The 17,232-nt window shown below is 38.8% G+C and overlaps 2 protein-coding genes across 3 annotated transcripts in view; both read left to right on the forward strand.

Moving 5' to 3' along the window:
- Positions 1-6,510, forward strand: part of wwc1 (WW and C2 domain containing 1) — a 42,040-nt gene extending 35,530 nt beyond the window's left edge. The window contains exons 20-22 of the mRNA XM_017704288.2: positions 305-535; positions 1,155-1,273; positions 1,987-6,510. Of these exons, the coding sequence (XP_017559777.1) occupies positions 305-535; positions 1,155-1,273; positions 1,987-2,053 (417 nt within the window). The 3' untranslated portion in view covers positions 2,054-6,510. The remainder of the gene's footprint in view (positions 1-304; positions 536-1,154; positions 1,274-1,986) is intronic.
- Positions 6,511-9,517: 3,007 nt separating this feature from the next.
- Positions 9,518-16,785, forward strand: cnot8 (CCR4-NOT transcription complex, subunit 8). Of its 2 annotated transcripts, none has more exons than XM_017704285.2 (7): positions 9,518-9,624; positions 10,436-10,629; positions 10,809-11,002; positions 11,430-11,591; positions 11,717-11,861; positions 14,935-15,045; positions 16,132-16,785. In XM_017704285.2, exons 2-7 carry the CDS (start codon positions 10,513-10,515, stop codon positions 16,258-16,260), a joined length of 858 nt encoding a protein of 285 aa, XP_017559774.1. In that variant the 5' UTR covers positions 9,518-9,624; positions 10,436-10,512; the 3' UTR covers positions 16,261-16,785. The 2 variants fall into 2 exon arrangements, with proteins under 2 accessions (XP_017559774.1, XP_017559775.1); XM_017704286.2 differs by having other exon boundaries at positions 9,599-9,701.
- The last annotated feature ends 447 nt before the right edge of the window (positions 16,786-17,232 follow it).

Below are 17,232 nucleotides of genomic sequence, written 5' to 3' on the forward strand. Positions count from 1 at the left end.
ATCTTTTTTTTTTTGGCAAGTTCACCAAAATATTAATTCGTAATTCACACGATAATCATATCAAATTCTCACAGCATATTCTCACATATGAAGTCAGAGTACATAAAAGTTCGGAGGCAAGCTAAGAGGCATCAGTTAATTTAGACGCTGCTGCTGTTACATTTGTCTTGAAACCTCTATGCTGCTGTTGTGGTATGAAAAAGAAATTATGTACTGAGATCTATACATATAAAACTAAGATCTGCCTTCTTCCTTCCTCATCCACCCCCTCCCCCACTCTGTCCCCCAACACCACCACCCCTAGCCTCCGATGCAGGTACGTGGGCTAGATGGTGTTCTCCGGACCCCTCTGGACCTGGAGCTGGAGTTACAAGTGTCTCGGACACGTCACAACCGGCTGAGCGAGGAGCTGCGTGTGCTGCGGCAGCTGAAGGAGCAGCTGGAGAGTGCTCGGCAGCAGGGCCAGCGTAGCCTCCCTGCCTGGGTACAGGAGGATGAACGTTTTCGCCTACTGCTCAGACAAGCTGAGAAACAGGTGACACGCTGCAATTGCGCATATACAACTAGCGTTTCTGGCACCCACTGTTCTTAGTGCGCAACGAGTCAAATGTTCTGCCAGGGTCGAGAAGGTTGCTTTCAGAATGTGTTCCAGTACAGATTACTCATTAGCAGCTTAATACTTTAATCTGTTAGGCGTTCTAAAAGATTACACAACTTGTGTCATCATTTCTTTCCATTTAAAGGTGGTGCAATTAAGATTTTTCCCAGACTTTGTCATGTCTGCAGTTACTGTTAGTAACAAAATGTAAATGTCTTCATTTGAGCCCACATGATCAAACTTGCTTATTTGGTCAGTATGGACTAGTGGGATTAGTGACAAAAAAATAGTCACACCACTGAAGGATTTTTGAAAGGTCACTGCAGAAATAGCAGCTGCAGAGACAGTCGTCACCTAGTAATATTTTGTATATGTAACATGTTTGAGATGATCCTTTATCAAATTCAGTTGTGGAGTTGCTGTTGTCTTGTCTAATTTACTTTTGAATCATGCATTTGAAGTGTAATAAAAATTACTGGCTATTTTTCATCCAGTGAAAGTATTTCTGTTGGGGTCTGTGTTGATCATCTGTGCTATGCTTTCCTGTTCTTGGCAGACTCAAGAGGAGCAACTGCAGGAGCAAAGAGTGGAGAAGATGATGCGGGCGGCAGCTAAGGAAGTGCACAAGATTCGAGGGCAGAGCCGTAAAGAAGGGCCTGAAGTCCAGTCCTTCAGGTGAACATTACATAAAGCTTGATTACACCTTGTATAAATGTTTTGTTTTTTGTTTATTGAATAGTACCAGAATGCACTTAAATTGCATCCACAGTAAACAGTGTAACCAGATGAGATCCCATTGATACGTAAAAAGAATATCAACACATGCAGCGGTTTGTGGCTTTTTTTTTAAGTTTTAAGTTTGAGCATCCCTGGTCAAATTACATGTTTTGTAGATTTTCTATGTGAAAATAAGTACACATCCTCTACAGGAAACAAACTTAAATATGGCATTTCTTTGCAAATGCGCAGTTCTCTTTTTTTTGCAGCATAAAATGTGCCATCTGACAGGAAATACGTGTAAAATTCTTTCTGACCACTTTTAAATGTGACTTGTGTGATCCGATTATAACCAGTCATAATGTATCCTAAGTGTGCTTACATCTGTGTTTTACAGGGTCAAGTGAAAACTGAACATGTTGAGGTGTTAATACTACATAGTTTCTCTAGGACAGGGTCGGTCACTAGAACGTTTCCAGCTCATGTAACTTACCATTACAGAATTGCAAACCTGGCTAGTAAATAAGCTAATTGCTTACTCTCATGAGCATCTTTTGGTTGAAATGTTTCTTTAATGTTGCCCTTATTGATTTGTTGAAATCTATTATGAGTAATCAGGCAGATTTAAATTTCTGGTTGTGTTCATCTTTCCTTTTTTGTGTGCTTCCTAGAGAGAAGATGGCTTTCTTCACCCGGGCAAAAATACGCGTTCCTGACCTACCGGCTGATGACGTATAGAGGATCTAAAGTATTTCTGAGTCTTAACTGCTGTTTCATTGAAGAAGCTGACCTCTGGTGGTATTATGAAGAATTATGCAGATAGTGTATGTTCAGTAGGAAAATGTCATTTAATACACTGGGTTTTAGCTCTCAATTGAAAGTCTGTAGAACATTTTGTTTGTTTTTTTTTTTAGCTAGTACCAACAACAGCATTTTGTTTTTTTATTTTTTTGCTCTTTGTAGCATTGTTTTTCTGTTACTAATAATTGTATATTGGTATCTGTATTAGGTATTTTTTGTGGTAGATGATCATTCCAAAACACCAATTGTTTTTTGTTTTTTGTTTTTTTTTTTAAAGACAAGTAAGGAGGGTAAAAAACAGTTGCTCTGTTAATTGGACAAGACCACTTACTGTAACTCGATGATGTGAATACAGATCCTTATGGTACTTTTATGATTCATAGCACAAGGGTTTGGAAATCACCATTTGGAGGTTTTGTCAGTGTGAGTGAAAAATCGGCTCTGCCAGTGGTGTCTCAACACATGCAAGCACATGCTAGTCACACAAGCTTTTGCCAAGAGGAAGATTGGCTCTTATTTTTATAACCTTAACGATATGTAAAAAATATTGCTAACATTAGCAGACATAGAAATGAATGAAAGTACGAATAACTGTAGCCCAGAAGAGTTTTATATGTAGCTAGCTAATGGGTAGCTAGTTGTAACTCGCTACAGCATCAATGCCAGCTGGTTCCCAGTGTTCACTTTGATGAATGCACAAGTATACACGATTGTCCACAAGGCGCAGCACATAAACGAGTGGCCACAGTCTCAGCAATTAAGTAGAAACTGCACTTAGTCCCACAGCCTCTCAGGTAGAATCTTGGCTAGTTCATGCACTTTAATAGTAATCAGAGAGCGGGGAATGCTGTCATAGCACATTGTAACTCGCGAGCACATGAAGGCCTGATGCATGTCTCAATCTCTCCTTGCCCTGGAACTGAACTTAATTTGTGAGCTCTTGTGTCCCCTTAGAAACGTTTGCGAACCAAGTTGATTTTTAGTTAATTATTATTTTGGTTCCCTTTGGTTTATTTTATTCCAGATTACTTTTAAGAATTCTGAACATGCTGAGTAGCCAGTCCAGTTCATGGCTAATCATCTCCTAATCAGTTGTGTAATTCCACCTCCCTCCTCCCAACACATTCAAAATGCTGCAAAAGAGCTTTCTGGCTGAAGTGCAGCTGCAGTCTGGGCACATGGCACACATCCTGCAGAGGAGGGCCGTGATGTCACAGTCAATGAAATATGGAACGAGATCATTCGGCATGGCAAAACGTCAACGCCGAACTTGAGCGCTTGATGCCGCAGAGCTACTTGCCCACTTTCCCCTGCAAACGCTTAATAATGCATAGCAAGCCTGTTATGTAACCCATAGCTGTGTTTATCCTTTCTGACATGCCCCCGTGCTGCAACCTGAATTCTCATACTGAATGTTCAGCTCAGTCCTGGTCTTTCAGCTAAGTGGAGATTGCACATTCACATGTACACGTCAGTGTTTTGACACCAATCGACTATGAATGTTAGCAAATGCTCAGTCATTCAGATCGGCTTTGGCTTTGACCAAAGGGAGATGCTTATCCGAGTGAAGCACTTTCTGTGAGGCCCAGAACAAAATGTGAGTTTGGGTCCTAACCACTAACTTTTAACAGGGACTGACTTTTAAAAATTCTACATAATTCAGTTATTGAGTTGAAAACAGTCAGTCAGGGTAGTTTGCTTTGAGCTGGCGCACTGTACATTTACATTGGTGGTGATAGGACCCAGGGGTCGCCGTATACACAAACCGATGTTGTTTCTATAGTGATGAACTGCAATGAAGATCTAGCCAAACATTCTGAAATTTTGCACACACAGATTAAAAAAAAATGAATAAAACAGTGAATGCAATAAAAGAAATTATTTAATAAAATAAAAAAGACTTACTAAAATGATTATAGTATGTAGGCTACAGTATATGCCACTAGGTCCTCAACAAAAGGATGTTTGGTCATCCAAGGCAAATGATCCCATTGTTTTTCAGTTACACTTCGCATGTGCCACTGCAATTTGGGGATCTTTTTAGAACTATCAAAAGCTGCAACTACAGATGTTATGTTAGTGGGGACTTTTCATTCTTCTTTTTGTTTTGTGTATTCAGTGGGATGTTTCAGTTCAGTTCACTGTACTTTATTAGTCCCAAAAAGGGCAATTCATTTCTCTGAATTTTCAGTGCATCCCTAAATCGCTATCCAAAATGACTGTGTTCTATGTTTAATATGTAATCCTGATTATGGTAAAGTAATAGTAAGTCTGAAAAAATGTTTCCTTAGGGACTATTTGTTCCTTACGTGAATAGTTAAAAAAAAACAAAAACATTTTAGGTGCATCAGGCTACTTATTCATAACCGCTTCCTATAATAGCTTTCTGTGGTGCTTTTAGAGGCAATAAGCACTTCAGATGTCTAGTTTCTGTCACCACCACTGTGTAAATGCAGTATTTCACATCAAACCATTCTGAATGACTTGTATTATGTAGAAATTGAGCAAAATAGTCAGAATTCCCCTTTAACAATGACTTTTCCTTTATTTCTTACACATCTCCGTTTTTAGTAGTTCACAGAACAGTTATGGATGTTTATTTACTTCGTTCATTTACAATGTTTAAACATCTCATGTATCTAAACCACTCTATAATGAAGTTATGCAAAGCACTCACTAAGCTTATGTACATGAAACTACACTACATAGATTTAAGCTCCCCCTTCTGGTTCAGCCTGATGTTTTACCCAACTTTTTCTCCCTGATTATCCTGTCTTGCTATTATTGCCAGGCGGTGGGGTTCCCCACGTCTCCTTTGAGCACTAATGAGCGCTCGCAGTAATGAGCACTAGACACGTGTTTTAAAACTCCAGCCACAGTGTTGGGCAAATTATATAAATAACCATTCTTGACACAGCATGAATCAGCACCAGCCAGTTTAAAAATCCGACAAGACAAATCCAAAGACCTTCAGTTTGTTCCAGTGTTGTTCACGCGTGCATGTGGCACCTGAAAGTTAATTTGCTCCACCCAGTGGCATGAGCATACATGCGTGCGTGTGTGTGTGTGTGTGTGTGTGTGTGTGTGTGTGTGTGTGTGTGTAAGACCCCTCAGCTCTCCCTGGGTGAGTTTTGAAAGAGCTGGACACGTGCCTTGAAATTGACTTCTTAATAATTCCCCCCCCCCACACACTATAATTTGACTTGCACCTTGAGATAGATGACAAAACCAGCAATGACAGTCTTAGTCAGCACCTTTCTATTCCAAATAGTGGACAAATATGCAGACCTGCATATTAAGCCCCCAGTGGAGACTCAGTCGGAAGCTTTACTTTTAACCAAATAACTAATGTGTTTTTTAAACGAGTACCAGCATTCTCAGCTGCGTTATGCAGCACCTTTCTACATTTTTCATTTCCTAGCTGAAGCTGATATTTCAGAGAATAGGCCCAAGCTGCTTGGAACTCCATTAATCCTTGGTTGGCATTCTGTTCTCCTTTTTTCCGTCACACATTGTAAGTGAGACCAAGTAATGCCAAACGCTGAGTGTGGTAGTCTGATTTGTAGGCAACCCCAGATCCCTGGTCAGTTCATGAAGCTATAACTGCACATTTGACCCAGGGGGCTGTTAACAATGGTACAATTGAAAGCATCAAACTGGAGTCTTTCAGAAAACCCTTTTTTTTTTCTTTTAAATTTGTATATTGTCCATCTGTTTGAACAGGAATAAGAATGTGACAAGACCCTTTAAAGAATGTGCACTGAATGTGAATTGTTACGTGGAAACACTAAACTGTAGTTTCTTTCTAGTAAACTGGAAGATGGCACGCCATTCAGAAGTCACACTGTAAGTGGGACGCGATCGAGACAAGCGTTATGATCGACTAGGTGCTCTTTTAATGTCTCATCCAAGGCTCTGAAACAATACACTTACCTTCTGTACCTTTTGAATCTGTTGATTTCCTGTTGACTGTGCAGTCACTGTAATCATGTGAAAATCATGTAGGACTTGCTTCAAATAACCATAAAAGAGGAGAAAAAAAAGGATCACCGTCATTAACTGATGCTGGTAGTCATAAAAGATTTGTTGTTCATGTAGACTTACAATAGGATTCTTGTTTTCAGAGCGTTGTATTTTGATTATTTTTTAAATCGGATGTTTCAGTGCTGATGGAAGAAGAACTGGGTCTTTCCACAAAGGCGATTGGAGAAATACAGCATGTATTTATTGCACTTTTGTGATTTGGGTGTGCTGTTTTTCTTTTCTTGTGAGACTTATGAAAGCTGTGAATTTTATCATCAACACTGTACTGTCAACAAAAATTGTAAATATGTCACCAGCACAAGAATGTTTTGTAGCTTCACAACAAATATAAAAAAAGTTCTTTCTTCTAATCCTCAGACTCAGACTTTCCCTTGTACGAGAGTTTGCCAGGTGCAGAATAACCATAATCTTGATTAAAGTATAATCAGGGTTATAATCAAGTATACAATCAAGTATAAGCTCGAGTAACTGTACTTAAGTACTGTACTTTAAGTAATGAACTTAACTGTTATTTTGGAATATTTGTACTTACTGGAGTTTGTTCAAAATTGAAATTTCAAGAGTGAAACATGCTTGTTTTCTTTCACACTTTCAAAATTCTTGTTGCAAATCTCAAAGGCCAGAGTTTTTTGTCTTTTTCTTGCCAATCAGTCAAATTCCCCCACATTTTAACGTTTAGTTAAATTTACAAGTAGTTACAAGTAGTTTACAACATAGTTTTATTTACATGCATCAAACCAAACTCATCAGTGTGAAATAATGCCTCCCAAAGCCATTACATTTGTCCTTGTGTGAGGACTAGTACCACTCAGTAGTCCCTCTATCACCAAACAAAGACTTTTAATTTAGTTATTAAAAGATATGTCCTACATTTCTGTTGTGCTTTTTTCATGTGGGGTTGACTTAATGTGCCAAAAACTGTTATCATTGGTTCATGACAGTTGTCTCACTTTTTCCCTTACAATTAAACAGGCAGTTTTTGTTAATGTGCCTTTAAGACTGATATATTTACATTAGCTCTGTTCTGGTTGATTTACAGGCTGAAACAACACCCAGCCTCAGTGTGGGTGGGTGGGGCTGTATTAAAAACAGTGAATAGAGAAGGAGCTGTTTTACAGGAGTGGATGATCAAATTTAGATATGTACATTTTAATAATGATTACATACTGCATCAAACTCACTTCAGAATAGTGAAGAAAATTTAGTTTTCCATGATATGTTGTAAATGTTCAAGTATAATTTTTGGCTCCATTCTTTTAAGATTTTGACACAGTGCACATTTTCACGTCTGCAATTTTTTTGGTATATTTTTTGCACATATTTGTTAGTTTAATTTATATTCATGTGGAAAAGTAGAGGCCATTTATTTCGTTTCAAGTTATTCATTTATTCAGGAGACAGACAATAATCCCCTTGCGTAAGGAAAGGGAAAGCCAAAGGGAAATGAGTGGAAAAAACAAGCTTCCCAAAATTGCAGTTGAAAAACTTGTGAAAGATAAAGAGCAGATCTGATAGAGCACCAAACACTGTCAGCTTCAGCTCAGCTTGTATCTTTGAGAGAGGGGAGAAAATCCAGCCCCTCTTTTGATTTAAATCTAAAAAGAAATAAAAATAATAATTTTAAAAAAAGCCACAGGTGTTTCTGTCCATCCTTCCACTGTGAGAAGACACTTGAGTGCAATGTGTAGCTGTCAAGAAGCCGCTACTGAGAAAAGGAAATTTGAGAAGGTGCTTGTGTTTCTCGGAACAATGGACTGACCACCCCAGAGTCCAGATCTCGGCATCACTGAATTTGTTTGGGATTAAAACTTCTAAAACTGAACTTAGGAGATGTGGAAAAACATTTTTTAGAGGAAAGTACATCTACCAATAAATGGAATAAATGTTGAGGCCTTTGGAAAAAAAATTGGTTAAACACTGTTTTCTATACATTTTTTTTTTGAAAAACAAATAACTTGGTTTTATTGGCTGTTTTAAAGGTAAATTTAAAAAAGGGAGGATGGTCTCTGACTACTGCAAATGTTAGCTTTGTTTTATATACACTTTAGGGTATATCAGTGGGTTAGATATTGTTTCACATGAAGAATGGAGGAATCTGATATTCTTACAGTAAATGAATTTAGGGTTGGGGTCCACTGAAGGCAGAGCAGAATGTACATACAGTGATAGAGAAGTCAATGGAAACACTCCACAAAGACAGGTCACTGCGTTTTCAACAGCTGCTCTCTGAGGACTTCATCTACATTTAGTGTGATAAGGACAAATACCACAGAACGTCTGATTGGTCTAAAGCAGTGATGCTGAAAATAAGGCCTGCAGAAAGTTCCTCTAATCCCACCCCCTCTCCCCCTCTCCCCCTCCCCCAATCAGACAACAAGCCTATTTTTATACAATACAGAACTTATTTAATCCTGTATTTTTGAAGAACAAAATATAGTTCATTATTATTAAACATTTTTAGCAACGACATAACCAGCAGTTGAAGCCTATGTACCTAATTTTGTGTGTACTGTTCTGTCTTTTGGCCCTCGACCCACCAGGAACATTGCAAGACGGGTTTGAGCTCCTCTGACATTTTGTAGTAGTTATACCTTGGATGAAGATCCTTGAATGTGGGTTTTTTTTGTGTTGTTTAGTTAAAAACCAGCAGTTCTTCCATTAAATAGCTTAAGAAAAACACATTGTTGATGTATGTATGTGTACTATATACTATATGGGTGTATACATAATGCATGGATACTATATCAGATTTTAAAAAAAAAGTGATATTGTATAGATACAATGGTAAAGTTTCAAAATGCACAGTTCACTCCTCAGTCCATACAGTCCATCTATGGAAACAAGCCTGTAAAACAGCCCTGTTTAAACCCGCTGTTTTGTGAAGTCTCAACACAACCAGCCTACAGCTGTTTAGCTCCGCCCATTAATGCTGAAGTTATAAGGAGCGTTTCAGCAGGACTGCTTTTAAAATGATGCACAGTTCAGGGCAGTTAATCAGTTAAAGACAGTCAAAATACAGTCAGTAAAAGAAAGACAGTAAAGAACCAGCCTGTTTAATTCTAAGAGATAAAGAGTGGCTGAAAAATGATCTTGTGAAACTTTATTTATGACTTTTGGAACATTCACCCACACAAAACTTCATAAATGGGCCTTTAATGCAATACAATAAAAATGTAGGACATGTGACCTTTAAGTGGTTAAAAAAGACTTTTTGCTGTACGTTTTAATCAATTTGGAAAAAAAAAGCTTCAAATTTGTTCGAGATTCACACTTTCAAATAAGGTCATTAACTGGTTCATAAGCATCATTTTTTTATATATAGTTATATCTATTTTTATTAAAATGATTTTAAACGAGTTTTAGTTTTAAGGAACATAAGGCTTCCTCCCACAACCCCAGCGGAGAGCCGGAGCGGTAGCTGCTATCTTATTCTGCGGGTATCAACACAGCAGGACTCCTGTCAGGTAACAGATAACCAGCGCTGTTTAGGCTGTTCTCTCTACGGTAGTGTTGCCGGACGCGTTGCTTGCATGTTCTGCTGGTATTTATCGAGTTTCTCATCATCTATCTCTAGTATTTTGAGGGTATTTGTGTGTAAACGCGTAGCTAGATAGGCTAGCTAGCTAGCTAGCTTAGGAGCTAACTGCATACTGAGCAGGCTGTAGTAGAAGAATTAGCATTAGCTAAGCAAAGCTAAACTAGCCAGCTTGTTATTCGCCAGCCTCTTGCTTGAATTTTCCCGTTCCACCTTAAATGGTGTAGCTGCTACATTCTGCTGTCTGCACCATTAAAGGTGGAACGAGAAATTTTGAAGAGGAAGCTAAATTGAGCCTCGTCGATAGTGGCAGCCTTGAGGTTTTTCGTGAGGGCGGATCTTGTAATATCGCCTATCGTTGGTTATAGTGTTGCTGTATTATATGAGAAAACTGTTCATACATCTGCTAATCTGAACGGTTTAGAGTTAATGTATTGAGCCGTTGGTTTGTTTGGTTAGCTAGTTAGCTAGCCAGCCACAGATAAGCTAGGCAAACAAACCAACCAACGTTGGTTAGCTAGCTAGCTAGCTATAGCAAGCTAGGTGAGCTAACGGTGTTTGTTTTGGTGCCTGAAAACTCCTTTATTATCACTAGATTGCTCATGGAGCCTGGTGGCAGGGCTTGCTTTTTCCATAGCTAATAGCCCGCTCTGTTCTGGTCGTAGTTTTAGCCTCAGCTAAGTATCAGAGCCTCTTGTACCTCCGGTTTGAGCGCTAAGTTCAAGTGCGCTTCATTCCAGAGTTCCAGTTTGCTGCTACCTGCCTGTGCCCGCGTTGGAATCGCCTGGGTGCTTGGTTGTTTCCTCAGCCTGCAACAATGCCAGCCGCACTTGCAGATACGAGTCAAATTATCTGCGAGGTCTGGGCCAGCAATGTGGAGGAGGAGATGAGGAAAATAAGACAGATCATTCAAAATTACAACTACATCGCCATGGTATGTACTTTGATTGTGTTTCAGCACATACAGGCTTGTGATGCTCTGCTGCTGCATCCTTGTCCTCTGTTTTGGTTGTAAATGTGCACTGTACCTCTCAGCTGCTAACAGGTCTTGAAGTTGAAAGTTGTTTGGAACACAGTCATAAAACTTGCTTTCTTTATTGTCTCCTTCGCTAGGACACAGAGTTCCCTGGAGTGGTGGTCCGACCCATTGGAGAATTCCGTAGCACTGTTGACTACCAGTATCAGCTCCTGCGGTGCAACGTGGATCTACTGAAAATCATTCAGCTGGGTCTAACGTTCATGAACGAGGACGGTGACTATCCACCGGGAACAACGACCTGGCAGTTCAACTTTAAATTCAATTTAACGTAAGCATCCTCTTTTTCCCTCCATCATAAGATGGTTCTCAAATTCCCAGTAACCATGTTATTTTTGAAATGGTAATGGGGAAATTTCTTTTAAAGCAGTGGCCAGATGCTTCCTCCAAATACAAATACAGATGTTCAGCCAAGATGCAATTGGTGTCTGAAGTTTGCTTTCTTAGTTTCGTTACAAAGCTAACAAGTAATGGAAGTTTATAAACTGTGTGTAAATCATCATTATGCTAACCTGGTGGCAGTAAGGCCCGTTACTTGTTAACTGCTTGTTAGCCTTGTAGCACCAGTGCAAAACCTAATGCACAAACTGTCGACACCAAAATGTCTTGAGTGATAGTCGTGTTTGGGTTCAGGGAAAATTGTGTTAATTTGATTTGTGGCCAGACCTTTGCTTTAATCAATTTTCCCCTTTTCACAGAGAGGACATGTACTCTCAGGACTCAATAGACCTTCTGCAGAACTCTGGTCTACAGTTTAAGAAGCACGAGGAGGAAGGAATCGATACACTATACTTCGCTGAGCTCCTGATGACCTCAGGCTTAGTGCTATGTGAAAATGTCAAATGGCTCTCCTTTCATAGGTAACACAACAAGGAATTCTTGCCCTCATACCTAAAATGTTTACTACTGTTATAATGGATGTTGTTTAGTGTACTGAGACCTTCCAACAATATCCCCTGTATTTTCTGGTCTTTTTTTTGGGTAGTGGTTATGATTTTGGCTACCTGGTGAAGCTCCTAACAGATGCTCGCCTACCGGAAGAGGAGCATGAGTTCTTCCAGATACTGAATCTCTTTTTTCCTGCCATCTATGATGTCAAATATCTTATGAAGAGTTGCAAAAACTTAAAGGTATGATTTACTGCAAATATTAAACCATTTCTGGGTGCCTGGGTGGTGCGGCTGACTGAGAGGTTGGATCCCATTGCTGGGAATTAAAATCCTGAGGATGCCATTCATGAGTGCAAGTCTTGAGAGAGTACAATTGGCCCTGCTCTCTGGGTGAAAGGATTAGAAAGGCCCCATGATATCAGAATCATATTATGTTAAACATCATTGCCATCTGGCCAGTGCTTAGATTCAGTCAGTATTTCAAAACAATATTTGTATTCGTATATTCTTAAATATTCGTATTTAAGAGCACCATTAACATTTAGGCAAAACTGGCTGCGCTATAGAAGCGCAGCTATAATGCCTCCCACAACACCACTGACACAGGCAAAACTTGCAGCTACTCGGGTAGGTAGCGCCATACATACAGCTTTATGTAGCATGTTTTGATAATAAGGTAGATATAAGCTAAGACAATGGAGCTAAAGTCAGCCTCCTCTTCACCAGCTTCTTGTTCGAATTTTCCAGTTCTACCTTAAATGGGGCCGCAGTTATGTTCTGGCACCTGAGGCACTCTCAGGGAGAGATGGAAAAAGTTTGGCTCAAAGTTAATTTTTACACTCGTGAATTGAATGAAATTAAGCATTTGGCATCACTTATTGATATCGAGCAATAAGATACAAGATACTGAAAAGATGTAAGATACAAGCAGGATATAGAAACCTATAGTTTATCTAAAAGACTGGTTGCCTTTCTCTGTGTAAATTTCAAGCCACAAGTGATCTACTTGGTCTGTTTGGTAAAATGTTGAGTGGTGCTCTGTGACACACTGAGCAATTGAACAGTGCCGGTGTTGTACAGAATTCTGACTCCTCTTTGCAGGCAGTTTCAGAATGGTATCATTGCGCAGGCATATACACACTACAGATTACAGTTGTATTTTCGGTTGTTTCTATGTGTAATGTAACAAATTAAAAATGTTGGTTGTTGTTGTAGTGCACGGTATTTAATCTCTTTCAGTCATAATAAGTATTATGAGAACAGAATAAACACAGCTTAAAGCTGTGTGAACCTCCATTTGAAACAATGCTTTTGAATTTTTGGATGCATCACCTGGTGTGCAGTGGCCTTTACAGAAGGCAGCTTTGCATGCTCAAAATATGTACATTATACATATTGTGACATACATGATATCCATTTTCTAAGCCGCTTCTCTGTCAGGGTCACGGGGACATAATGTATAATAATAAATGTATAATATCGGTTAATGGCATCGGCTCAGAATTATATATGTTCATAGCAAGAAAGGGTGGCTTGGTGCTTTTTTTTTTTTTTTTTTTTTTTTCTCTCCTGTCAGTTTACAGGGCATCTGCTCGCATTCAGGAATTGGCTAGTCGGCGCTTTCCTCCAAGTGCTTCACATATCAGTTTAATGAATGGGGCAGTGGGCAGTAGGCCCACAAAAAATACTTTTTTTCTGAAATTGACAGTTGAACATTTTGTGAAATGTGTAAAAACAAAATATGTCATTTAGCAATGAAAAAAATAGGGCTTTGCTGTTAGATTTCAAGCCATCTGTGGGTAGACCTACACAGACACAGCTTAACCACAGTCAGTCACTTGGTTTGTGACCAAATTGGGATATGAAAACATTGCAGTCATAGAATTACACCTGCAAAATTAATCCAAAGAAACAAATCATCAAAAGATGAGTTGTCTGCCATTTAGTTATACATAATTGTACAAAGCTAGATTTGCTCATTTGGCTTGCAACATGCAGTTTCTTAAGGAAGTTGTTCACTATACAAGTAGGTTTGTTAGTGACAACAAGCAGAATTGTTTTATGGTACACTCTGTATAGTCATGTGGTGGACACTTCTGCAATGTCTGATACCATAACAAAATTCTGGATATTTCCTTCTGTTTAATTTATTTGGTTGAGATAATGCCTTTCATTTTTCAGTGTGCCCTTTTTCCTACATCAGCCAGTGCTGTTTATCGCAGACATCTGAATGCCATGGATGTTTTTCTTGCAAGTGTATGCATGTTATGTGTTTAAGGGTTGGAGGAAGTGAAATACAGGCCGAACAGGTTGAGGATTTGAGTAGTATCTGCCAGTCGTATCTTCTCATTTCGTGTGTAAACAATGGCACAATGCATGAATGTTAAGATGGACCACTTTCTTAAACGCATTACAGCAGTGGAGGCTGAGGAGTTTGTGTTAAAATAATGACATGAGCAAATATTTGACCTCGGTCTTCATATGAGAATGTATTCCATTATTGTGTTTACACAGCACATTAGGTGGAAACGGATGGACTGTTTGCTGGAAATAAGTAGTCAGAATAAAGAGTGTGCAACACAGGGTGTAAATAGCACATCTGTATTTTGTACAGCTCTGGAATCAATCTGGAGCATGAGGTCCGAGTATAGTGAGGTTTACACAGGCTGAATTCAAACCCTCTTCAAATCAGGGAGTCAGCCTTGTGTCTGGAGAATATAATAGCATATAGCACAGCAGTATATTCATTCACATGTCTCGTACTCAGTGCTTGTGGTCAACAATTACATTTTGAGTTATTTAATGTCATTGTTGTCAGATGAAAACCCAAGTTTCAAGTATCTCCAAGTTTTACGTTTTTCACTTTTTTGTACTTAATTTGAAAATACCTGTTTCCCTTTACATTGTGTGTAAATTTAATGAAAAATGGACTAAAACAAAAAGCCCAAAATGACTTGGAGAAAAGCCTGGTTCCATTGACTTGCATTAGAGGTAAAGTAGGTTTTTTTTCTTTCCATTTTGGAGATACGAGGTTTTTCCATGTCACTGTTTAATATACATCTTCTGATACTGTAATCACAGTCATGATGTGATTGTGTCCACAACATCGTTCAGTGACCCACTGCACTGCAAAGCACAAAATGAATGCTGGGTGGTCAAAAATACCAGTAGTGTTATCAGTAGTGATCTTCCTTACAAACCCATAAATACAAGCTCCTTTTTGTCCTGTCAGGAGATGTATTAGAATCCTAGTCAAGATGAAGATGAAGGAATTGATCTTCTTTTCACATTAGATAATCTGTATTTGTGCTAGGGGGGACTTCAGGAGGTGGCAGACCAGCTGGAGTTAAAAAGGATCGGGAGGCAGCATCAGGCTGGATCTGATTCACTGCTGACGGGAATGGCCTTCTTCAGGATGAAAGAGGTAGCGCTAGCTCCCTACAATCGGATATTACCCTTTGAAAGACTGCAGAATTGCTTTTAATTTTAGCAGCTTTTTTCTGGTGGTTGACTTTTTGTGTGGTGCTTTCAGTATCATGGGAAAGTTATGTTGAGTTTAGTGACACTTTTTAATATATATATATATATATTTTTTTTTTGTGTGTGTATTTATGTACCAATTTATCTCCTTTGCTAAAAAAAAAAAAAAAAAAAACTAGCCAGAACCGCTTTCTGCTTTATCACATAAAACCAAACGCAGAGTAAATCAGAGCTTGAAGCTCCTCCACTGTTGCTACTGTTTGTGTTTACTGTAAATACTAGGTTTGTGTGTGAATCACGTAACCACACAAGCTAGAGAACTCCTAATTTTACAGTTTTGTTATGCCATGGAAACCAGACATGGGTACTCGACCAGAATATGTACAGTTCTAGTTTTGGATTTGTAATGGTACTGGGCGATAGCGTACTGTCCAGTGGAAAGAACAGGATTTGTGATACAAGTAAATGATTACATATCGTTGCTGGCAGAAGAAAACCTCATATCTCAGTTTTTTTTTTTCAGTTTTTGACAGTTTGAGGGTGCCTGTTAGGTGTATATTTCATAATGAGTGGACCAAAAGAAATGACCCAGAACTACTTGGGGGGGGGGGAAAGTCGGGTTCCATTGACTTACATTGAAACTAAAGTAGTTTTTTCCTTTTCTTGTTAAGTTACCATTTTGGAGGTACAAGGTTTTATTCCGACAACAGCGATATGCAAGCTTTACGTTGGATTGCACAACACTCTGCCATTTCCAGTTGCATACAACATAGTGGGTGTTTCTTGACCTTTTGGGTACATTGAGCGCTCACTGCACCACTGAAATATTAGCCATATTTTTGCTGTATTTTGTTCTTCTGAAATGCTGTTTATTTTTCGGGGCAAATGTTTGCGCTAATGGAATTGAATCTGTTTAGTGGTAGGGTAGTGTATATACACCATCGTGAATCCATCCATGGGCTCCAGTTTAGTTGAACACACAGTAGAGCTTTGAGTTGAAATCTCTTAAAGTATTCTGCTTTGTTTGCAGCTGTTCTTTGAAGACAACATAGATGACGCCAAGTATTGTGGGCGGCTCTATGGCCTGGGGTCCGGCTCCTCCCAGAGTCAGAATGGCATCTCCAGCTCCTCACAGGAGGAAACCAACAACAAGCACTGACCACCGAAGTGACAACCAAGTGGACAGCACACTTGTTTTTATCCCATCCAGCAGACATCGTTCTTTTGTTCCTCGCATTCCAGCGGCTCTGTTCTAAAGGGACGTTGGAGCAAACTGTCAGTTCTTTGAAATCCAGTTTTGCTCTTTCAAGCCAATCCTGTTTCAAAAATTCCAGTATTCGAAATATCCGCCGTAGTGGTGATTCCCAAGCAGTCATTGCTCCAGAACATTTTATCTTTTGTTTTACAGCATTAAAACAACAGAAAATATTTTTAAAGCACGGGACCAGCACTTGTATCTAACTGCTACCAAGATTCAAAGCATTTTAATATGCTCACCAGCAGTTTGGCAGAATCCTGTTTTGGAATTTTTGTTCCATATTTTCTAAGAAAAAAAGTTTGACGATATCCAATGTCATAAAGGTAAGGGAAAAATGTTGAATGTTGGAAACACATGCTTGTAGGGATTGTAATATTTTAAATTATGCTGGAAAGTGTGTGTATTAAAATGTAAACTTTCAAAGAAGCCAATATCTTTTAGCATTTTTCCTATGAGGTTTTAGATCAGTTTTTGCAACACATTTTGAGACTGAACAAGTTGCAGGGATACACTGGTTCTGTGTACAGTTCTTTTAATTTGTCCACCATGAAAACCAGATGTTTGTGGTACATATTGTTTTTATTCCATCCGTTGTTTGAAACAGTTGTGTATATTAAAATGTTTTGTATCAATTGATTTTTTTTTTTTTTTTTTTTTTTAAATCAAGTTTATTTGAAAATAAATTTCCTGCTGAAGTGGCAGCGCTGAGCCAAGTTAGAACGAGGTGTTGAAAGGGTTTACTTCAGAAACTGAATTTCTGATGAAAGTCTGTTTCAAGAACTTTTTTCATTTGTGGTTTGAAATGAAAAACAGAAGCACCACCAAACCTAAATAAGGTTGTTTTTTGAGACATGTGCATTGTAAACATTTCTA

This window comes from Pygocentrus nattereri, chromosome 16 (genome assembly GCF_015220715.1).
Source record: "Pygocentrus nattereri isolate fPygNat1 chromosome 16, fPygNat1.pri, whole genome shotgun sequence".
NCBI classification, from domain to species: Eukaryota; Metazoa; Chordata; class Actinopteri; order Characiformes; family Serrasalmidae; genus Pygocentrus; species Pygocentrus nattereri.